General features: G+C 41.1%; 3 protein-coding genes across 10 annotated transcripts in view; 1 reads left to right on the top strand and 2 right to left on the bottom strand.

Moving 5' to 3' along the window:
* Nucleotides 1-769: 769 nt before the first annotated feature.
* Nucleotides 770-5402, bottom strand: LOC148397444 (SH2 domain-containing protein 6). Of its 4 annotated transcripts, XR_015858527.1 has the most exons (18): nt 5299-5402; nt 4573-4598; nt 4460-4488; nt 4352-4389; nt 4075-4183; nt 3733-3806; nt 3625-3655; nt 3413-3499; nt 3097-3125; nt 2781-2817; nt 2611-2683; nt 2431-2461; nt 2279-2315; nt 2124-2164; nt 1975-2043; nt 1682-1840; nt 1395-1574; nt 770-1352 (listed from the first exon to the last, which is right to left on the bottom strand). XR_015858527.1 is itself a non-coding variant. In XM_088375490.1 (17 exons), exons 1-17 carry the CDS (start codon nt 5305-5307, stop codon nt 1458-1460), a joined length of 996 nt encoding a protein of 331 aa, XP_088231616.1. In that variant the 5' UTR covers nt 5308-5402; the 3' UTR covers nt 770-1457. The 4 variants fall into 4 exon arrangements, 3 of the variants coding, with proteins under 3 accessions (XP_088231616.1, XP_088231619.1, XP_088231617.1); XM_088375490.1 differs by having other exon boundaries at nt 770-1574; XM_088375493.1 differs by having other exon boundaries at nt 770-1574; nt 3625-3652.
* A 235-nt stretch (nt 5403-5637) lies between these two features.
* Nucleotides 5638-14756, bottom strand: plat (plasminogen activator, tissue). Of its 3 annotated transcripts, none has more exons than XM_088377259.1 (15): nt 14619-14756; nt 10935-11024; nt 10652-10775; nt 10354-10488; nt 9273-9383; nt 8659-8833; nt 8500-8591; nt 8203-8377; nt 8037-8122; nt 7902-7964; nt 7624-7828; nt 7354-7490; nt 7083-7223; nt 6850-6998; nt 5638-6416 (listed from the first exon to the last, which is right to left on the bottom strand). In XM_088377259.1, exons 2-15 carry the CDS (start codon nt 10989-10991, stop codon nt 6249-6251), a joined length of 1818 nt encoding a protein of 605 aa, XP_088233385.1. In that variant the 5' UTR covers nt 10992-11024; nt 14619-14756; the 3' UTR covers nt 5638-6248. The 3 variants fall into 3 exon arrangements, with proteins under 3 accessions (XP_088233385.1, XP_088233387.1, XP_088233386.1); XM_088377261.1 differs by having other exon boundaries at nt 10733-10775; XM_088377260.1 differs by lacking the exon at nt 14619-14756 and adding an exon at nt 12247-12381.
* A 1437-nt stretch (nt 14757-16193) lies between these two features.
* Nucleotides 16194-23604, top strand: part of ikbkb (inhibitor of nuclear factor kappa B kinase subunit beta) — a 13719-nt gene continuing 6308 nt past the window's right edge. For all 3 annotated transcript variants that reach the window (XR_015858560.1, XM_088375809.1, XM_088375807.1), the window contains exons 1-10: nt 16194-16347; nt 17004-17141; nt 18233-18327; nt 20053-20173; nt 20816-20885; nt 21467-21555; nt 22509-22598; nt 22674-22798; nt 23149-23256; nt 23331-23460. Coding sequence is in view for 2 of the 3 variants with exons in the window: in XM_088375809.1 (XP_088231935.1) it covers nt 17037-17141; nt 18233-18327; nt 20053-20173; nt 20816-20885; nt 21467-21555; nt 22509-22598; nt 22674-22798; nt 23149-23256; nt 23331-23460 (933 nt within the window). In the remaining variant the exon portion in view is untranslated. The remainder of the gene's footprint in view (nt 16348-17003; nt 17142-18232; nt 18328-20052; nt 20174-20815; nt 20886-21466; nt 21556-22508; nt 22599-22673; nt 22799-23148; nt 23257-23330; nt 23461-23604) is intronic.

The raw sequence follows: 23604 nt of genomic DNA, 5'->3' as shown, positions 1-23604 counted from the left end.
CACCAACACTCATAATATTTAGTCCTTCTACATTTTCATAGTGTGTTAAATTCCGGGCGATGACAGGGAGTGCCCTAGTAGATCCAACAAAAAGTACTCTTTTTATTTCATTTTAAAAATATAACCATAAATAAATCTCGGCGTTTCTTTTCAGACCATCCTTGCAAAGCAATGCTCAAATTATATGTATTAAAACGTCATGCATATAACACCAGAATATATGCATGTGAGCAGTGTAGTGTGCGTTTTGTCCACTTGGTGTCGCCACCCTCACGTTCTGCAGTATTGCCTGTCTGTGATTGAATGGGCGTGACTTGGCTATGAGGACTCTTCTGGGTTTGTGCCACCCCAATAAAATCATCTTTAAAACCGTTTTTTCATCACAGCCAGTCCAGGAAATTTAGTCAAACATCTTCAAACTTTCTTCTATGGTGACTCTACCAGCGAGATCTTCTTATCAATGATGATCACAGGATGTTATTGAGGACTACACATGACGTCATCAGAACAGAATGCCAGATTGTCGTGTCCCCCAGGAAGTGTTCATAATTAGACTCTACCGACCTCTGCCGCAGCCTCACAACTCACAAACGTTTCATTTAATTAAAGCGACATTATGTTGCTCTGTTCCTCTCCAAGCAAAGAAACACAACATGGCTGTGACTGGATAATTTAATGATGCTGCCACTCCCACTGATTTATCTGCTCGTGTGTTTGTTTACGGTCTTCCTTCCTGACGACCTCTTTTGCTGTCTAAACTCTCGAGCTGTTTATTTGGAAGTATGGCTGTCTAGGGATCAAGTCAAACTATTCATTTGAGCTTAGCCTTCTTGTTTTCCCACCATGACTCGGCCTACTATGAAAAAAAAGAAAAGGAACACATGGAGATGTTTTTAGTCGGAAAAAAAACATTTGTATGGTCAATTTTTCTTTTCTAAGTGGTGCAATTAATTATGAACACACTTGGACATCCTCTTTTTCATTGATTTTTTTACATTATGTATTTTATGTGCCCTTTCTGCATCCATTGCAGCCTGGTGAGGGGGATCCTCCCATCTCAAGGTTTCTCATTTTTCCCCTGGTAGGTGTTTTTTTTTAGTTTTTCCTTGCCCTTTTGGGATCTTAAAATCGGGATGCTTTGAGAATAATTGTCAATTTGTTTATGTGAAGCCCTTTATTTGTGATTTAAGGCTATATAAATAAATTTGACTTGACTTGTGTTGTGCTGTGATTTATTACCTCCTAAATTATAAAGGGAACATTTTATAGAAAAGTGGCGTTTTATTATTTGTGTGAAATTCGTTAGTGTTTCGAGAGACAAGTTTAATTCTCGTTTCAAGTCAATTTTCCATAACATGTCCCCTACTATCCAACTTAATTCTGTGGAAAGCAATTTTTGTGTGTCCAATAAAGTGTGACAAGTTTAAAAATCGTATCTGATGGTGTCAAATGTGACGTCAACAACGTGCAGCGTGAGATAAATAGACTGGGTGCTTGGCCTGGCTCTTGCTGTCAATCAAATAGAGCTGGTTCTTCTTATGGTGCATCACGATCTCCTCCAGGCTTGTGAAAACCTGACGGAGATAGTCGGATTTATCGATTGTATAGGTTTACGAGCTTTGTCTAGGCCTGAAGGGGTTCAACTTATTGCCAGTCATGTTAGCATTCAATCTGAGTTCACCTCTTCACTTTTCTTGCCCTCCTTTCCCAAAGCAAAGCCTTGCATCTCCTCCAGGAAGCGGACGGGAATGTTGTAGACCTTCTGACGGTAGAGCACAGCCAGGGTGAAAGGTTGGCGGGCGTTCTGGGCCGAGCTGTGTCGGATGAGGAAGGTGCCGTCCTACAGCGAGGACAAATCCAAGCAATCATTTTAGTTCAAAAACTCCATTAAATAGTAAAATATATCTTCAAGGACAAATTCCTTAATTGTTATAGCCAAAGATATTTTTCTTGAACATGAAAGGATTACCGTACTTTATTGACTCTAAGTAAAAGATCCTCTGCTGTTTTCCTGTTGCAATCACCAGCAAACCATTCTTTGCCCTATAGCAAAAAATATAGAATGAATATAATGCAATTTTTTTTTTTTTTTTTTTTTATTATGCAGCTTTTTTTTTTTTTACCTCATTCACAGATTGGCTGCTTGTCCTCCCACCACCAGAAGCTCAAAACAGAAAATAAAACTCAGAATGAATCTGCATTTTTAGTGCAATATAAATGAGTTGATTACTTCCTAAATATGTGCGTAGAAAAAAATCAATATTAAAAGGATTTATACCTGATTTAACCTCTGTCAATGAAGGCAGGAAGGAATTCTGAAAGAAAGGAAATACACAATGTAACTGTGCGCCATAAAAAGAAACTGAATTCCGCCAAATGCGAATGAAAAGTTCCTATGTTTGAAATGGGAAGAGAACATGGACCACCCACCGACTTTGCTCTCGGAAGTGGAGGCTTCATCCTGCATAGTCAAAGCATGCATCAAATCGAATAATTTACATCCAAGGTATTTAACACAACATCCTAAAAAGAATAATTTCTTATATTTTTTTAAAGATAGAATATTTGATACATCTTTACTATTATAGTGCTAGATGGGCAAAGACATACATGGGCGAATGCGTGAGTGCCATCTTGGTGGATGAAGACATTCTCATCGGGCCGCGAGGGGCCGGAGGGCAAGCTGAGGGACAGGAAATGAAATGAAGATCCTTTTGTGGAAAAGCTTTCATGCAAACATTGAATCAACGTAATCAATAGTCCACGTTCGTGCACCCTACCAGCTGCTGGTTCTAAATACAGGTCGTCGTCATCCCTCTGAAATATGAGAAGGCACAGTGTTTGAGAATTGCACTCAACTGTAGCAATCGTAGATTTGCATCACGTGATTGATAAGAAAAAATACCCCAAAAAAACAATCAAATAAGATTCTTAAGCAAGTATTTTCAATTCTAGTTTAAAATTGAGCAGTTGAGTATAAAACTCTTTTTGTAGCTGGAAAATCACAAATGATGCTGAAATTATTTGATTGTTGTTTTGGATATTCGTGAAGTTGGATGGTGAGACGGATAGAATACAGCATTTTAATCAATTTACCTGTTCTTCAATCGGATCCAGGTATACATCTGAAATGCAAAACCGGTTTAAATGCCAGTTCATTTTTTGTGATGTGAAATGAGACCATGAGAAATTCTTTCAAAACTTTCCCCACTATTAATGTGCTCACATTACTGATAGATAGACGAGGGAAAGAAATGCAAATCTCTGCAAATCAATACTTTTACTGCTGCACAGAGACGCTAGGGGGCGCCACAGGACACATCTTATGAACCTTTCAAACAGAGTGAAAGCAAAACGCCCACTTTTAACAAATTATTCTTGCTTTTGTATTTGTTGACATAAATGGCTGCACCTTCCTCGATGGTGGACGTAAGAAAGGGAGCAGGAGGAGGCGTCATCTTTTTCCTGCCAGGCTTCTCGTTTCTGTCCACCTCAGGTGCTGAAGGATGAAATTCAACTCGTTTATCAACATTTCTATTAAAGATCGTCCCGATTTATTCATCTTGAGAATCAAATGTGGCCCTTGAGTACTATTCGACCGTGCCGCTGTAAAGTGTGGCTCACGTTTCTTCTCCTTAGCATGTTGAGGTTTCTGCTGAGGACAGAAGGTAAACATTGTCATGACCAAATATATTCCAAAATGACCAGAAGGGACAACGTTGCTGTATTCACCTGAATTTTTCCACCGAGTCTTGACGCTGCAGGTGTCGCTAAGCGTTGTGGGACTACCACATTGGAAGTTCGTTCTGCAAAATTTAAAAAAATGCATTTTCTACAGCACTTTTCTGCACTATAAGGCGCACCGGAGTATAAGGCGCACCTTCAAAGAATGGCCCATTTTAAAACTTTGGAGGTTTTAAAAATTGGAGGTTTTTAGGTGCGCCTTATAGTGCGGAAAATACGGTAATTGTCCTCGTTAGGGTCGTGCTTGAGCTGTCAACTTCAACAATAATCAGCTTGAAGGCTTTTTTAAAAACAATACTTGAGTGAGTGTGAGTGAATATTCTTAGTTACCCATATAAACGTTTTCTTCCACTTGTCTCGGCGGGACGGTAACAGCCGGACGCTCACACGGAGGAACTTCATACATGTCATTCTCCTCTTCTTCTTCATCCTCCTGCCACTGAAATGTTTACAGTCCAAATGGTTGCCTCATCGTTTTAATGTGGGCTGACTCCCATTCAAGTTGGAATTTGATTGGTTCATTCTGAACATCAGTTATATTGTGAAAATACTAAATGGCCATATTTGTGGTTGGAGTCTGAATCTGACGTGAAAACACTTTACTTACAAATCCATGTTGCTTCCACCCAAAGTCGTCATTGTTGCCTGAAACGATGACACGATTGCTAATGTAGGACTGAAATAAATTGCATTTATCTGAGGGAAATGACCTTACCTGTTCTTCTAGGTGGCGCTGGAGGACCACTGCATTCGAGGAGGAGATTTAAAAAAAAGGCTGTAAACTCAAAGCTTTACACAAATGTAGACATTTGACGTCTTTATACTTACATGTTCTTCAGTTTGCCAAAGAAACTCTGCAAGAAACAGAAAAATATTTGGCTACTTTAATATGTTCCAGATAAATTTGAGCTGTCTTGAAGGCATGCCTAGAATCATTGACTCGTTCTTACTAGTCAGGCAGAATTCGAAAGTGACCTTTTTTCCCCATAAGATGAAAATTGTCGTGGAAAAAGTGTTGACATAGTGTAAATGATTATGGAAGGTCAAAGAGGTTGATTGTTCTTGTTACAACAGAAGTAATTGGAGACAATGCTGCCTTTCATGATATAAGAGAACCAGGAAGAAACATGTGGAAAATGATACCGGAGTCCACTCACTTTTCTCATTTGTGAATTATTCTCCTCAGAATATTCACTAGGAAATTAAATACTTTTTTAGTAAACCACAATCACACACACCAAAATAACATACTGTGTCCTATGAAAAGGTAAAGGAAATAAAAAACCTTATCATTGGCGTGAATTCAAATGATTCTTTATGCATAAAAGGGAACGCTGATTGTCGACGCTACAATGCAGTTGCTTTGTACGGTATATTAATAAAAAAAAAATAATGTGGTGCACATTTTTTCCTAACTATGCCCGAAGCGCTCAAATGTACTACAAAGAAAACAATTTAAGAGATGATATATTATAATTATTATTTGATTAGAGAATTGAGATGAAATGCTGGAATAAAAGAACATTCTATATGTCAAATAATATCATACATTACCATTTTCATGATTTGGAATGAAGTCTGCTAACTGGAGGGATGAAGAAATGGACGTCTTTGTTTGGTGTCCCGCATGCAAATGCATTCAAGCGCACACATTTCCAGCTTTGCATTTCCTTACCTGCCCTGGAACCACCCCTCATCAGATCACTTAGTACAACCCTTTTTTTGTGTGTGTGCAACCTACTGTAAAAAAGAAAAACAGACATTTAGCACAGATTAGAGTTTTACAGGTCATTACTCACATAAACGACGGAAAAAAAATCTCAAAAGCCTGCTATGTGAATCGGGGTGTGTAGACTTTTGATATGCACAGTACAAAGACTCTTTTCACACAAATTGTAGTGAGTCCAAATGTTTATTGTTTTACCAGAAAGGATTATAGAATAAATTATTTACAGCACGTTTTTATAAAATACATATTAATATTAAATTAGTATAAAACTACCTTTATGGAAAATACAAATGATTTCTATTGAGATAAGCAGTTACTGAAAATAATATGAAAAAATGCACAAACGTTATAATATACATGCGAAGCGCCGTCCATGTCAGGAGTGTTATTAAAAAAAAAGTCCATGTTGCATATCCCCAAATAACAAAAAATTAAAATTGATCAGAATCTGAACCAGCAGATTTTTTTTGGACTGTATGTCCCGCACAAGTCCGTGTCGAGTCTTTCGCCATTGCAAGTGCACAGATCTTTACCGCTGTAACTTCATACAGCTCCACAGAGTTGACTTGAGAAAAACAATTGAAAACATCCATGTACGTAAACAAACGTTGATGACCTCAAGGAGAGACACGCTGGACCCTCAAGCGCAGGAAGTGAAGAACATGGAGCAACAGAAGTTCCTCTTTGGTCCCTTCAACCCTCTGGTCTCAAACATCCACCATCTGGATTTGGATACAACACGCATAGTCGAGCGACCGCGTGGTCATCTCGGTGCTCAGATGGGGTTGGCCGTCATTTTGCCGTGAATCCAGTCGATGTAACGGGTGACGCGGGTGTAGACGCCAGGCTTGTCCCTCTGGCCGCACCCGTCACCCCAGCTGATGACGCCCATCAGGGTCATTTTGTCGTTGGAGCGGCAGACGAGAGGACCGCCAGAGTCTCCCTGGAAAGGCGTTTGAAAGATTGTTAGACTGGAATAATGGACAACTTTTGATATCGCTAGTAAAAAATGGCCAATTAAAGTGCAAATTCCCCCCCAAAAACATAGTTTATCATATTTAGAAAATTAATGAAAGTATTTTGAAGCCTGTATTGAGTCGACAGTGCTGTTTTGGATTTGCAGCAGCTATGTGAGCTCCCTCTAGTGGTAGAATCACTGAATTAGATGCTCAAGCTGGGTTATTATTTTGCTTTGGCTTAAAGTAGATTTTTTTACTCAAATATAGTTAATTTATTTTTAACTTTTAAATACATTTGCGTTTAATAGTTACATTTTTTTTTTCAAACAGTTCCTCATAATGAGGACACCTCATTAAACCATTACAATTTGCTCGTGTACTCGATGATGTGTAGATTAGTCAGTTACGGAGCCTCACCTTGCAGGCATCATCCAGACCTCTCGTGTCGCCCGCACACAGCATGTTAGCGGTAACCGTACGTCCAGACAGCACAGCAGGGACACAACGCTCTCTGGGCCACAGGCGAACAAAACCTCTCTTGACACGCTCAGAGTAATGGGCAGAAACTACGGAGGAGAAAGAGCAAGGTGAACATCACCTCCGAGGTGAAGAAAAGCACCGATGTGAAGGTCAGAGGTCAGCTCGCGTACACTCGGAGTCTTTCCCGTAGCCTGAGATCTCGCACTCGGTCCAGTCAGGTAATACCAAGCCAGGTTCAGGAAGACACGCGGGGTGAACCTCCGGGGTGTTGACAGCGCACATGCCGATGTCTGTCTGGAGCTTCAGCAGAGCTGTAGACCATATTGGATGCAAGAAAGTGAGAAAGGAGGAAAATAACGCTTTTCGTTTTTCTTCCAAAGACGTCACACGATCGAATTTCTGTAGCAGCGGTGGCTAATGTAGCCTCTTGCTAATGCTCACCTATGTCATTGTCGAACGACTCGTTGTCAAATTTCTCATGGATCCAGTATTTTTCCACTTTGAAAATCTGCTCACTGCTGGAATTCTCTTTGCGGAACGTCCTGCCCAGAATGACCTCCAACTTTGAGGGTTTATCTCTGAACAAATGAGAACACACGTGACCTTCTTGGTGTGACGGGACATCTTCGGTCACCAGGTTTATGTTGGGCAGGCTAGCAACAAATATTCGCATTATGGGCTTAGCTACTCAAGTACTTTGCTGATTCTTACGTGGGCTCGAAGCAGTGAGCAGCAGACAGGATCCAACAGGAGTCGATGAGAATCCCCCCGCAGCGGTGGAAATGTTTCCGCAGACGAGCCTGGTAAACGTTAATGACGGCCTGCCAGGGCTGTTCAGAAATATCGCTCTGGCGACCTCCGAACATGCGGAAGGTAGGCTTGCTCAGGGTGTTATCCGAACGCTGGCCGCATTTCCCTGAGGACGGACGGAAGCACTGTGAGACAACGCTAGCAAACTGCTGGTCGATGAGGTCATCATGATGTCATACCTTGGTTGTTGGTGGTTACGGGGGCTCGAGGGCCCAATGGTGTGATGGTGGATAGACGATCCGCTGGAAAAAAACGAGTCTTTTTTAGGGGGGTGATGCAAAATGGCATTTTTGGGAAAAAAAAAAAAAACTTACTGCATTTAGGCACATCGCAGAGCTCCCAAGTCAGCCGCGTGTTTTTGTATACATGACACCACGGGCCTTCATCACCATCAGGATTCCTGTTGGATCAAATCCATTTCAGATTTGAAAAACTATCTCAAATGATTTAAATACGCTGTTTTCATCCCGGTTTTTATACCTGCAGTAGCTGTGGCTGCCCAGGCCCACTTCGAGGGCGTCGGACTGCCAAGCGTTGTTGACCTTGTGGGCGACGGCCGGAGAGTCCCATGGGAGACAGCGGGCTCCGCTTTTAGTGACCGACTCGGTGCCCCTGTACGTCAGACCGATCCCTCGCATGCATTCGTCGAATTTATCTGAAGCAAATCAAATAGGGGAACACGCACGTGGGTTACGAGCAATGCATCATTATTATATTATGTTATGTTATATTATATTATTATAATAAAGTTATATAATGCGTCATGTGAGGCGTTACCTTCTGAACACTTGGGCAAGGAACAAAACTCCCAGATGATTTGAGTGCCTTTGTAGGTGTAGCACCAAGGAGCGCCGTCATGGTCAGGGTTCCTGAGAGGAAAGAAAATCATCGGTGAGTTATGGAATAATTAGCTTGAACGTGTGTTTTCTTGCAAACCTGCAGAAGTTGTGGTTGCCCAATCCCAGGCTGCTGGCGTCCACTTTCCTGGCGGTGAACTTCTTTCCCCTGAGCGCGGTGGCGTTCCAGTTGATGCACTCTGCTCCCGACTTGCTGATACTCCACGTTCCGCGATAGGCTTCCCCGCTCCCCACGACGCACTTCTCTTTGGTGTCTGGAAATAAACAGTTCACTGATTAGATACTCGCATGCCCTTGATTATTCTTGGCACTAATGTCTTTTTAACGGCTTATCTCGTTCATTTATTCTGAGCAGTCGACGCCTATTTCCCGTTGCAGAACACTTCTTCACACCATTTCAATGTTATCATTTTGACATTATTAATGAGTGGCAAGATTTCCTCAATGTCTTTCAAAAATTTAAAAACAATCTTATTTATTGAGTCTGGCTTTCATTAAGGCTGCCTGTCTGCCTCTTCTGATGGATGGATGTGTAATTATTCCTATGAGAGGGTGCGGTGTCTAAGTGTCTCACAAAGAATTCCCCCAGAAATTAAAAGCGTCTATTAAAGCTGGTTTATGGACTTTTCATTTCGCAATATTACATTTATTCTTAGAATTTCATCATAAGAGGCTTTGGACAGCCCTACTTACTGATCTCACACTGGGATCCACTGAAACCTGCGGGGCACTGGCAAATATAGTCCGAAGAGTACACGGCCTCCTTGCATGTCCCCCCGTTGTAGCAATGAGACGTGTAGCAGTCTGGAAGGGGCAGAAAACAAAAGCAAGTGTATCGCAAAATCGTCAGAATGGGATACGATCAAGAGTCTTTTATTTCCCTTTATTTAATGTTACAGCGGCTTGTAATAATATGACGCTCAGGCCATCATCGCAAAAGGCAGAGAAAAACGATTTCATGCAACTGCCAGCCAGGTTCTCTATTTATTATGACAAGAGATCTAACTGGCGTATAATAGCAGCCAGCCTGAGCTCACAAGTTGGCCGACTGTAGTGTGGTTAGAAATAGTCTGAGGCAAAAACGTCTATAAGTCGCCAAATTCGTCAGTGGAGTTTGAAAAGAAATGTCAGACTAAACTACGCCTACAGAAAGATGACTGCGGCTACGAGGAGGGCAGACCAAATAGAAAAATACCATTGTTAATTGGTTAGCAGTGAAGACAACTCAAGACAGCGCTCGCAAACAGAATGGAAGGATCACCGGTCGGTTATTTGGCCAAAAATGCAATTTCTTTAATAATTAAATAAACGTGTCAAACTCATTTTTTTCACGGGCCGCATTGTAGTCATAGCTTCTTTCGGAGGGCCACTATGACTGTTAACCCAAATAAATGTATGGGCACCTCATATTATACACAGTAAAAGCTACAAAACAAACTCGTTTTCAAATCAGGTGAGTAAAAACTGGTCAAATATTAAAAAAAAGATATTAAAAGTGAAGACAATTTGCAATTCTAGTAATCACACACGAATTTGATGCACAATTTGTCCACATAAAATGATATGACGGTCCGTATCTAGCCCCCGGGCCTTAAGTTTGACACCAGTGGTTTAAGTTGTACTTTAAGTTGCTGTGTTATTAGTATATTTTCACCACAAAAAAAAAAATTAACTAATCACTTCTTGAGAATAATGTTGCAATTAACAAAAGATTTTGATTTGATTTTTGTTTCAAGCGATTGTATTGGTTAAAAAGCAAATTGCTCGCACTCACTCATGACGGGCACAACGTGACAAAATTCTCGTCCTCTTAACGCACAACGGCAAAACTCCACACGCTGTCCCCTCCATCGCAGCCAAGTGTCCCCAAAATTATGCACGGCTGATGTCGTACTATCCACACAACGTGCTGAGAAGACACAAACACACAAACACACACACAACGAGCCAATCAGATTGGAGGAGTGCAAATCTGGTTTTGTTACATGGACAAACAGAAGAACAAAAGAATCTAAGGCCGAGGTGATGTTATTATGAGGAAAAGCAAAAAGAAATGGAATGGTTGGGCTCACGGGAGGTGTCAAAGGAAGGTGAAGGCTTCTGGATATGAACAATGAATAGTGCCCGCCTGGATGGCTTCCGTTCAGGCTCACCTCGGTAAAAACGAGTTCCTCTCTTGGAGCGGAGGAGCTCCGCCTGTTAAAAAGAAAAAAAAAAAGTTTAAGTTTGCTGCACTTTTCGTTCTGTAAACTCCATTCAGCTAAATGATCTTTTTCTGCCAAAGTAAAAACAATTCAACAGTTATGTACAATGCTATTTTATGGATGGATGAACACTAAAAAGTGCGGTACTTACACTGTCCGCTAGGTAGCAGAAGAGAGCGGTAAGGACCAGTAATAATATTCTGGACATGGTTTCAGGAGGTCTTTGGAGCTCTTGAGTTCTCTGCAAACACACAAAAAAAATCATTAGACAGTTAAGATTTTAGATTCACAAACGGATGTACAGATGAATATTGTCCTGAAACTGAAAAATTTTGGGGGGGAATGTTGACAGAATAACAAAAAAAAAAAATCTAATGAAATTATTGCCATAAATTGTTTTTTCTAACCTGTTACCACCAAATAAATGCAAGTAAGGGTTACCAAATGCCCTTATACACGTGGACACTAAATATAAACATGCAATACAACCAAATAAACCAGGAAGCTGACTAATAAATATAGCCAGTGTCCTTGTTGAATAAATTGGGTGGTGTTAATTGTGAGTCAACAATTGCAGGAAAAATAATTCTAGTTCAAATTCCTTTGTTTCATTTCTTGGGAGGCCGCTGGGAGGAAAGGGTGGGAAAGGTGTGAGAGGAAACGACAACCTGACTCTTTGACTCACATGGGAAGTCATAACACACTGGACAAGACAGTTGGATGATGTGCTTGGGCGATTCTCCAAACTTCCTTTTTCAATATATGCATAACAAGAGTGAACCATGCAGAGGAAACGAGAAGGAAGCAGAAGAGGAAAGCTGGAGGAAGAAAACGTCAAGCCCTATTTGCCTTTTTATTCCTTGCGGAAACGATATCCGCTGTGTCCATTTCCTTTTGTGTTCCTCCCTTTATAGGACAGCAGCTGGTAAATCTCAAGTGTATGTTGAGTAACCATGAGTCATATAAGAGCTGTTGGCACCATTTGTCGAGCTTTAGGAAATAAATTAGCCTGTTACAAAACGACACGCAGCATAAACGATAATTTGCGTGTAAAAATACTTGGATGACATGCCGTACGTATTATTTTAAACGGCCACGTTTGATTCATTTTATTTTTTAATATGGGCCAGTCTATCTGCTATCAGTGACTCAGCCTGTAACTAAATTTACTCAACAGTTCCGGTGGTCCAAATGTTTCTTGAAGTTGTTGTACCTTATACTGATACATTGCAACAAAAATGTACTTCCAACACCCCCGCAAGTTTGTATTGTAACTAAACATACAGTCTGATCCTCTAATCTTGGGAAAGTTTTCATTCTCTGCTCTCTGCCGCTTCACTTTCTCTGCTTGACTGGGCACACAGAAAACAGAACTGTGTTTTCATCTGTACACACACATACAGATCATTACAAGCCTAATAAGATCTGTTGTTTATTAAATTAAAAAAAAATTGCACACTCACCGTTTAAAGGATGGGGCACTTTGCAGTTCTGGTGTAAAACAAAGCTAATGAACGTCCCGAGTGCTTTAAAACCCCCAAAGTGAACCTCACGGGCTCACGTGTCAACAGACTATAGTTTTTGTTTTCCTTTTGTGCAGCTGTCCCCCCCCCCCCCGCCCCTGTCAGTTGAAAACATGTGTTTCCTGCTCAAATTCTGGCTGGGGAACACATATCAAGCCGTGCAACACGCAAACACGCCCGCATCAGACATGAACATATGTGCCTCCCTTCCACCCTGTTTGGAGGCCCGGTTAGGCTCCGCCTCAAAATGCAATTATATTACTTCCCAAGCTCAAGGGAAATAAATATTGTTCTGCACGCCATCTTGTTTTTTTTAACACTTCAGTTACTACATAACCAATTTACATGAAGCACAACATATGAATAAAATTGAATGATTTAAAAAAAAAAATCATGACAAATCAAGAAAACTTCTTAAAACCAGTTCGGCCGTAAAATGGGTACTATTTTTCCCTAGCATTTTTCACATCCCTACATGTTTGGGCCTTGATCATCGTGAATGCGGTTTGAGGATCATGTGGGGTTTTTTTAGTAGGTCAAATCTGAGTGGAACAAGTGAAAACATCAACAGAGGATCCAAATCCAGACACTGAGTCACAACATTGCCACGTTTGTAGGGCAAACACGTGCAGTGGTGAAGACAAAGACATGCACAGCTGTATTCATAAAAAGCATCATTTGACCTCCATTTTGGAGGGCGTGAGCACCAGGTAGCTCAAATTGGGGAGGAGGCACCTGGCTGGGGCATTCCTGGCCCATTGCTTGCCATTGTGAAAGTCCAATTTCATCATTTATTAATTCCTTGGGTTCACCATGACGAATAAAATTGCGTTTCTACTTGCATGGACTCGTTGCCGTGAGTGCACCTTGGCGAGCGAATGCAACGATGACGGAGCGCTGCTGAGCTTGTACGAGATGGAGGTGAGACATTCTTGCCTTCTAGTAAGGAGAAAAAAATGTGGAAGCCTGAAACGGTGAGAAAGTACACGAAACATACTTGCATTTCCGTGTGAAACGATTCTAATTCTAATCACGATTCTGATGATTTGATGTGTTTCAGGGGCGATGCATCGAAAACACGCTGGACTTAGTGACCCCTGACCTATAGAGCAAAGAGGAACTGGCACAGGAAACACCAATGTATTGTGCTGCATTTATGGCCTATTCTCCTCACTTGCTCTTGTCCAGCAGACCATAACATGTTTTTTTGAACCGGTTGGACCTAAAGCTTCAAATTGACCATTGTGCTTTTGCACAGTGCTGCAATATGCTGCAGTATGTCAGAAAGCTACTTAGCAGGCATTATTCATTCTTCACAGTCACTCGGGGGGGGGGGGCTGCACCAGCTCTGTAAAAGTCCCACGGAGTATAAAGCGGCATTGTTGCCTTCACCCCCCTCCCCCTCCGCTTCCCCCCCCGGACAGGCCTTCAAAATGTTCACACAGAGAACAAGAAGTTACAATGAGACATCTACATGGAAGGAGATGAAAGGGAGCCAGAAGAGAGAAAGGCCTCAAGTGCAAATGAGAAGCAATAAAAAGCCCCAGAGGTCAGCATTAAACCAATGAGTCGCCCTGAGTCATCTCATCTTCCAGGACTGCATTGGAGACAGATGGAGGCATTGATAGCTTCTGATAAAAGCGTAGACAATCTCCGAGGTTTCGTTTTTGTCCTGATAGCTCCTAACTCCCGTTTTAACCCGCTGACTTTGTGACTCAAGTGACCATCATGCCTGGAATGCAGATTACTTTGGCAATGTCAGTGTGCAGTGATGCGCAGTTTCAGCAAAGTATCGGTGTGATGTTTGCATCCAAAGCGGGGAGAATAACCAAGAATGCGGGAGGCTCGAATGTGACTCATTGCCGGGCTGCAGCGACATTTAGCTCGGACTGGCTAAAAAAACTCAAGATTATGATTCGCAGATAGATATGTAGGCTAGAAAGTTTACGCACCCCTGATTAAATGCTAGTTGTTCTATGAAAAATTATTGAAATAGATAGCTAGATAGCTAGATAGAAAGAAAGAAATGTTTTGTACAAAAGATGATTACGCAAAAGCGATTTTCTGTTTTTAATATGAAGCTAGTGGTGCAGATTAGAAAAGAATGCAAGAAAAACATTGTGAGATTAATGTCACGCTCTAAATTTGATATATATAACATCCTGTCTATGCATAGATGTTTCTGTATCCATGCATCATTTTAAATTTTGAACTATGATTAGCCAAAAACTATCATGAAACAAGTCTTCCAAAAATGATGATGAGCCCACATTCAATTGTGCATGTTCAAATAAAAGAAAAGAAGCACTTACCAGCAAAGAAGAGATGAGGAGGAGGACGATGTTGCTGGTCAGATGTCAAATGGTTGCCTCGCTGCGAGTGAGCTTCTCCGCCGGTTGTTCTCACTTTTTAAGTGGGGAGAGCGAGGGAAGGAAGAGAGGAGTGGAGACCAGAGATGGGGAGGAGAAAGGGTGTGTGCTGTGACCTCAGGGGGGGACTGCTGCTCTGATGCTGAGCTGAGAGGAGAGGCGGAGCTTCCATACAAATATGTAGCCTACCATTTTTTGCTTTTCCATATCTCCCCCTTCCTTAAAATTGACGTCACAAATCACAACGTGCAAAGCCGTTCAGTAAAACACATTTTATCTCTAGAGATTTAAAAGACATCGGTATCATATAATGAGTAAGCTGTTTCACCATCATTTCCCTTCAGTTTGAAAACAGTCAGTCAACGCATCGTACATCATTAAAGTATGAGAAGATGGTGATGATGTCATGAAAAAATTGTTGGCTCATTTCTTTAGCTTCCTCAAAAACGAAAATTCACTTTCTGGTAGAAATGATTCCTGAGAATTTTGAATCACTGAAGGCCCCTTATTAAAAGCTTTAAATAGCTTGCTTGGGGTGACCTTTCCGACTGTTTGTTGTATCATGTTGTATGTCTTGGATATTGCGTGATTAAACTCAAACTACTAATGCTGGGGTAGTGTCGAGAAAATGTCGATTAAATGCATTGTTATATAGTTTTCATACTATGGACAGGATCACTGTCTATCTTTTCTTATTCTAAAATGTTTAACTATATTATGATTCATTTTCCATCTGTCCGTGCCCTCTGGTGTTTTGCTAAGCTTGTTGTTCTTCTTGATTCTATGCCAGTCTGATGAACCGCTTGGCACCAGGAATCATTTGTCACAACCACAATCTTTTTTTTTTCCCCCCCAATGTAATTCCCTCTTTCCTGCGGAAATCTGTCTCCAAAATGGCCCCCGTATTTGAGCTTTAAAACATGTTGTGCTAATACATCTTTGTTTACTCTTAGTTAACTATTTAAAATAAATGTGATGCTTTGTTTCCATCTGTGTTAAATTAGCACTCCCTCTTTATGATAAGAATATAGACAAAGATGACATTTTGTTTATGTTGCCAGATGGAATGTATGCAGGTGCCAAAATAGATAGCAGGCTTATCTTTTGGACTTAATTTGTTTGACATGAAATATTACAGTTCAACATTCTCTGCTGGCTACGAAACTGTGTCGCAATAGAGGGTGTGGTGGTTGTGTAGTTGTGTACTCTCTTCATTTTTGTGGTTTTATGAAGTTCTTATGTGGAAGGACAACTTGCAAATTGACTCATATAAGTATGTACAGTAAGTGTCAATTATTCATATGAACATATTACATATATTCACAATTATTGCTGTGTATATATAATTAAATGATCAGGTGACTTTATATTTATATATTTTTTGCAGTCATGACAACCCTCTGATAAAAAACATATATATGATAATAAAAATGAGTTTGACACACTCGATTTTTGGAACGTTATTCAGCAGTGACATGAGTAAGAGCACAGCTCACGTGACTGCCCCCGTGTGGGCGGAGTCTGCAGGTTTACAGGAACTCTCCCAATCAGGAAGTCAAACTTCGGTGGAGGTTTTTCAATGCTGTAAGTTAAACTAAAACACCGGATATATATATATTGTTTTTTTTACACGTTTGAAAAGTCTTCGAGGCGCAGATTTATCAGGCAACAGGTAGGCATCGTGTTCCATCGTCCATAACTTTGAGTGTGTGCTCGCTGGAAACTTTAGTGATACAACGTCAGTAACAACACATGCACGTCGCTTTTTTAAATTTATTTTTTTAAACAATTCACATGCTGGTATATTGTCCTTATCGCGGTATAAAGTGCCTATAATGTTCATTCTTATACATTTTGTCATTTCTTACCTGTTGCTCACTTACTTTTCAGCGCCACTTTCATTCCATACACTCTCCTAATATGTATTGTGCATTTTTTGGTTCACGTATTCACCTCCATAAAACACAAAATAATATCGACAGATAATGTTCACCGCTGCAAATGAAGCCACAATGGTAAACATTTTGTAAAATGAATAGTTTGTCTAGCATAAGGCAACTTGTGAAGTGGCTCGTTATTCCATACGTTGTAGTTTCATAAGAGTAATACTGTCTGGTTTAATGTGCAGCCATTTTGAAAAGCACTGGTTTGTAGACATGTTGTCATTGAAAATTGGACATTATTGACATATTTTCAGCTAGTTTGACAATGGGAATCTCATACAATAAATTATGTATTTGTCACCATAGCATCACCAGTCGCAGGATTACACATTAACCTGCCATTTAACAGCAGCCTCCGTATAAATGTTTTTTTTTTCCCCCACAGTTGCGGCCGATTGGAGGAACCCTGGTGTAGGCCATGAACCGTGTCCCCCTTCATCAGCCACAGAGCTGTGGACCCTGGGAAATGAAGGAGCGTCTGGGCACGGGAGGCTTTGGGAATGTCACCAGATGGCAAAATAAGGTTAAGCATCTTCATCATGTCCAATCACACATCTCTGTTGCTATAAAATATACACGGCCATAACGTTAGGTACATGTCCAGTCTCATGAGATCCAATAATAAAAACAAGATGAAATGATGACATTGAGGTAGGCTGACGTTGGTGCTGAAAGGCTTCATATGCTTATTAAAACGGTCATTTCGAGCGAGGTCATTTTTACATAAGCTTTCCTCTTTAAGTTTGCAGCGCGGTTGAAATCAGTGTAGTGACATCACTCGTAGTCACAAAATGAGAGTATTATTGCGTGTAGTGTATGGAAGTGTGAGTCCACGCTTTCTTCCACTTCCTTCCATCATGACTGTGCTTTGTTTGTATTAGTCACCTGCAGGTGTGTATATTCTACGATAAGAGAATTTCTTACTTTAAATAAACTCTTTGTATGGTTTGTATTGTAAATATTTACAAAGATACCGGAGAATAACATGCTTCAGACCAGGAAAAAAATGCTGCTTGTTTTAATGGAAATGTATAATGAATAATAATGTTTTAATTCTGGATCATTTCATAACAGGTAGATACATCCTAGCTTTGACATTATCCATCAATTGAGTATTAATATCTTTGTAAAGGCAGCTCTTGTGTTAGTCATGGGAATGTCCAGCATTGATTTCCAAGGACTGGTCACTTAGTGCCACTACACTTAAGGAAGTTAAAAAAAAACAACAACAAAGGTCGGACATTGAGAACTCAAAGAGGGCACGGCTGATGATTAAACTTCCTTCTTCCCGTATGGATGACAATGCTGCAGGTTATTATTAGGAGGCAGGTCATGTTACGGGCAGCCGTGATGATGTCATGAGAAAGAGGGATGGAGATATGGTCACTTGTGTTGCTCATCGCTATACACTATAAAGCGATTTTACGTTCCTGCATCTCTGCCGTTAATACACGTTTATCTGAAAATAATAAAGCACCTTTCAAATCGTTTCTACTTTCATCTTCTGTTATTAATCATGCATGATTCCAAACACTTTAATAGTTTGGTTTTATTTATTGCAACTGTCTAGCCAGTTTCTCTTTTAATGATGCCATGTTTTTATTGGGTTGGAAGGATACAGAGGAGCAGATTGCAATCAAGCAGTGCCGCCAGGAGCTGAGTGAGCGAAACAAAGAGAGATGGTGTCTGGAGATCCAAATCATGAAGAGGTCAGTTCCTCTGCAAAGAAACAAACAAAAATAAGACTAACAACTATCTTTTACTTGTTTTTTAATTAACATGCTTAATAGAAACTTATTGCAATAACATCATTAAATTGAATATAAAGAATGCTCCGCCCGATATGCGTGTGTTGACCACTGGGCGGCAGTAGAATGCAGGTATGCTGACACAAACAAAGAAGAGGGTCACAACTACTGTACAGTTTGGTGCAGTAATAATATTCCTAATATTCATGGTTTGAATCTTGTTAAATTGCCTGTATGGGTTTGTTTCTGCATCATTTCGTCTTCCCTTTCTCTATTTGAAAAGATGTTAGTTTTAGCCAGTTAGCTGTACCAACTTGTCTTGAGACTCTGGTGACGAAATCAGGGATTTTCCTTCTTTATTTTTACCACTCCGACGTCTCTGTTTTTTTTTTTTTTGCCCAGAGCTATGTATGAGTAAAAAAAAAAAAAAAAACGTAAATAAGATACTTGAGTTTGTTTTGACTCACTGCAACGCATTCCGTGACATGTTTGACATTTGAGCGTTCCACCCCCATCTCTGTTTTCTCAAACCCGCTATCCTGAAATAGTAAGAATGGCACGGGACATTTAATAATAAGACTTTTGTGGACTCAAGGTGGTTATTTCTGACACAATAAAGTGCCACCTCCTCGTTGTGCTCCACTTTAATGTCATCACGGTCTGTGCTGTGGGCGTGTCTTTTTTTTTTTTTTTTCTTTAGCAAGACTTAAGAAGTCAGACGTGTGTGCGAGTTCAAATATGTCCATGAAAACATTTCAATTTAACAAGCGTGTTATTCTCAGACAACCACACCACAGACCTCTCGACCCACGCCGTGACAAATATTCTCGGAGCGTGCTATTATATAATCACACCGCAACGGTCTGCATGCACGTATTCTGTAAAAACGTTGAGATGTTAATGGGTTATGGTGCCTGCTATTTCAGGGAGTCTTCAATGTGTTTTTTTTAAATACAGAGTATTTTCCATATGAGGTCATGTTTTGTGAAAGCATCCTGTCTTTATCAGGTTTGTTAAAAATGTTTGGTCATTTGACAAATGTCTGCCTTGGTCTTATTAGTGCAGCGTCAAACTCTGATTACATGTTCCAAACTCTTGTGGCTGGAGTGGATCAACTGGAGTTTCTTATCTTGTTTTTTTGTTGTTTTTCTAATTAAATAGCGCCAGACCGAATGCTGGCTGGAGTTGTTAAGGTTACCAAAATATCCAGTGAGGTGGAATAGACAAACTGCTGTTGATTGATTAGTCAGCAAACAATTATTGCTTCTTCATGACAGGAATTGGAAAGAAGGTCAAACCTCCTTGCAACCTCGAAAACTTTCTAGACTCACTTCACCGTGAGTCAGTGATCACTTTGCATCCTTGCACACTCATCAGTCATTTTTTTGGGGGGGTTCAGTATTGTTGGAGTCAGAGAGCAGCCCCACCCGAAACCGGTGCCGCTCAAAGGTTCTTCCCGTTCAAAGGGCGTTTTCCTTCGCCATTCTTGCCAAGTGATTACTCACAAGGGATTCGTCGCATGTCTCCAAGCCTGGGGGCGAGCGTGGCCCATATGATATGCGATTACTCGTCGTGCTAAATACTAGAGATGGATCGCTAAATTTGATATTTTCTTTGGTATGCACCGATTCTGTAGTCCGATACAAATCGTTCTTGTCCCTTACCAAAGGATTTAAACGCACTCAGGTTGGATCATGTCAACGTGGTGGCGGCGAGGGAAGTTCCCGAGGGGATGCAAAAACTCGTGACTACCAACGACCTGCCGCTGCTGGCCATGGAATATTGCCAAGGAGGAGATCTGAGAAAGGTGAAATATGAAATCATAAAATCAATTAAAATAAAGCAACTTTGGTGTCCACCCAGTCAGCAAACTCACATATTTGTCTAATTGCACTTCATTTATTACAAATAAAGTGTGAGAGCTGGACCATTTAGAACTGCGTAACATCTGCAGTACTTGAGAAAATGAATATAAAGTTGAATGGAAACGCACCTTATGGACTCCAAGGATGAAAAGTGTCTCAATACGTGCCACTTTTTCCCCTCAAGTAGTTATTTGAGTTCAGGAATTTGTTTGTGTCGGTGCATGTTTTCCTTTTTTTAATATAAAACCAGTGAATAGGCACCCAAAAGTCTGGCCGAATATTAAAAGCAGACAAAACAAAATCGCCGTCATCATGAACCACAAGGCAAGATGGAGGCCGATTCACTCTCATCCTTTTTTTTTGTGTCAGCTCTCCAGCAATGATAGTTAAAAATGTCTCATAAATCCTTTTCTGATCTCCGCATAAAACCAAAATCAACAACTTTGAGTCCACGGTTGAGTCCCAGCCCGTGCACCAACGCAATGTACTTAAATGGATGGAAAATTCTCTGAAATGAGGACATGCTTTAAATCACCAGGAGGACAGATTCATTTGACGTTCTGGTTCCTCTCTTCCTTTTGCAGTATCTGAACCTCTTGGACAACTGCTGCGGAATGCGCGAGGGCTCCGTTTTGATTCTCTTGTGCGACATTTGTGAGTATCACCAAGGTGACTTGGGTGAAAATGGCACTATTGTGTCCGACCGAGTGAGCTGGCGGGATGATTCCTTTCCAATATTCAGGGACCTTTTAGCCCGTGTCATGATGTCACCGCTGACACCGGACCGCAGCGTTTAGTCACCATGGCGACAGCTCACACACGGCTTTCGCAACGTACGAGCCCTTCTCTCTCCATTGGATACAATTTTGACAACTCACATATGGCGTTGCTCATTTCCAGCGTAACGTGCACATACGTCAGCGCACATAGAATAAACATGTCGGTGGGCGTTTCTTTCGAATGTCCCTTGACTCTCTCTGACGCACACGTTTCGTGGAATTTGTGTTTCCGGTAAACATTCTCGAAGCCAAGTGGATGCTTGTTTTCGCCACGTGCTATTCTGGTTGTATTTGGGAAATTCGAAATAATCAGGTTTGTATAGCAAACATCAGCCCTCGCCTGTTTTCTGAGTTTGGGCACATGTGAAAATGCTTTTTCCACTTCTTAGAAATGTGTTTCTCCAGAGGTTCCTAAGTTGGCGGTGAATTTTGTTTTTCTTTTTCTCTTCCCCGTAGCCTCGGCTCTGACCTATCTCCACAAGAAGCGAATCATCCACCGAGATTTGAAACCCGAAAACATCGTGCTGCAGCAGGGAGAGAAGCGGGTGAGTGACAAATATGGATGCCAAAACCAAACAAAGTTCCCATCTTGACATTTTGGTTACAAAAAGCTTTCCATTGTAAACTTTAATTTAACTTTATGACGGAAAACCAAATCCTACAATTGATCCTTGCGCTTTTCGGGTCTGGACTTTATTTCTAAATTTTTATTAAGCTTACGTAACGATCCTTCACGTTATCCTCCATCTGGTGGATGTTCAAAAATTTTAAAGTACTTTATCAGTTACGTCCTAATCCTTTAGGTAAGATGATTTTGTTCATGTCACTTCACAGTCACACCGATGATTTCTAATCCATTTCCTAATGCCACTTTTAATCGTGGCAGCGTTCCGACTTTTAGCACCACCTGTCGCTTGACGATTGATACGAAAAGATTTTCAAACAAACGGAGAGTTAGCCGAGTCTTTCTAAAGACATCTTAAGTCCTATTAGCTTAAATGGTTTACAACTCGGAATTTGACCTCAATTTGTGTGGAAAATACAATCCCAATGTCGTCCATCTGCATCTCGGTATCCGCTGACCTCACAGGCCTTTTTACCTGTAGAAAGTTTTACAAGCAAATGTATTATATTTCCATTATTTACGATAGAATTAATTGAACAAGATGCAAAATGTCTTACACTAACTGGAACAATATGAAAGAATTCCAAACTGTGGCATGAAGGCGGCGGAGACAGATTTAGATTGTCGTGCAGTTGACAAATCCAAATCTCCTATTCTCAATCACGACAAGGCAGCTTAGATAGGCCGAACAATTCCAGGCAAAGTAAGAATGAGGATCACAGACATGAGGAATCTACACGGCCAGGATATTAAAAGGGAAATTAGATACAGGTGAAGCACATGAGAAACAGGAAGAGAAAACCAAAACAAAATTAACATGTGGTTTGAGTAGTTAATTCAGAACTGCCCCCCCCCTCCCTCTCTCTGTTTAAGTTAATCCACAAGATCATTGACCTCGGCTACGCTAAGGAACTGGACCAGAGCAGTCTTTGCACCTCCTTTGTGGGAACCCTGCAGTACTTGGTCAGTCAGACACATTGTACGTATTGTACTAGCGTCACCATCTGCCTGCTGCTGACCTCCTCCATCATCCGTCAGGCTCCCGAGCTGATGGAGAAGAAGAAGTACACGGTCGCCGTGGACTACTGGAGCTTCGGGACCTTGGTGTTTGAGTGCATCACGGGATTTCGGCCTTTTTTGCCAACCTGGCAACCCGTCCTTTGGTAAAAGAACCATTTTTCCAGAGGTTTCCCAACCTCGGCACCAGTAAATAAATCAAAGTCTCCGACGTGAAGAATGACCGGATACGTGTGTTGTGCCAACATCAATGGCTCTCGTCCTTCTCTGTTATTTCAAATAAAAAAATATTTGGGTTGCAAAAAAGGAAAACACCCAGCCATTGTTTCAAACTCACACTTCCGGTCCAGCAACTTCACTTTTGGCTGTACTCTACCTTAAATCCGTAATATCTCCTCACAAAACACAGTATTAGTTGCATTTTAGAATATTTTGACAATTTTGTCAATAAGAAGATCTTGCAGATAAGCTAAGCTTTTCTTCTTCCATCTCCAAGGCACAATAAACTGCGGCTGAAACAAGACAGCGACATTGTGGTCTACGAGGACCTCTCCGGGGTGGTCCGCTTCTCCAAACAGCTCCCTCAGCCCAACAACCTCAACAGGTGAGCCACGTTAGCAACATGAGCCCCACCCTGGCCGGCCGGCCCCTGTACTCGACTTTTGGTGTGTGTGACAGTCTTCTCGCGGAGAAGCTGGAGAGGTGGCTGCGGCTGATGCTCAAGTGGTCTCCGCAAGAAAGAGGCAAAGGTCCTGACGCCACGGCCAGCAGCTGCTTCTCCCAGCTGGAACTTATTCTGCAGCTCAAAGTGAGAGTCAATCACATTCATTTATTTACTTACTTTGGCGTTGCCATTTCATATTTTATTCTAAATTAGCCTTGCCTGTTTAACCTCGTTGAAATTCAAGAGACACTGGCATGATGGTTCTCTCGACGCATTTCAGTTTTATTT

The sequence above is a fragment of the Syngnathus floridae genome, chromosome 5 (assembly GCF_059516105.1).
Source record: "Syngnathus floridae isolate MCC-2025c chromosome 5, RoL_Sflo_1.0, whole genome shotgun sequence".
In the NCBI taxonomy this organism is placed as follows: domain Eukaryota; kingdom Metazoa; phylum Chordata; class Actinopteri; order Syngnathiformes; family Syngnathidae; genus Syngnathus; species Syngnathus floridae.
The sequence above is the reverse complement of the archived record's forward strand: the minus strand, read 5'-3'. Positions and strand labels throughout refer to the sequence as shown.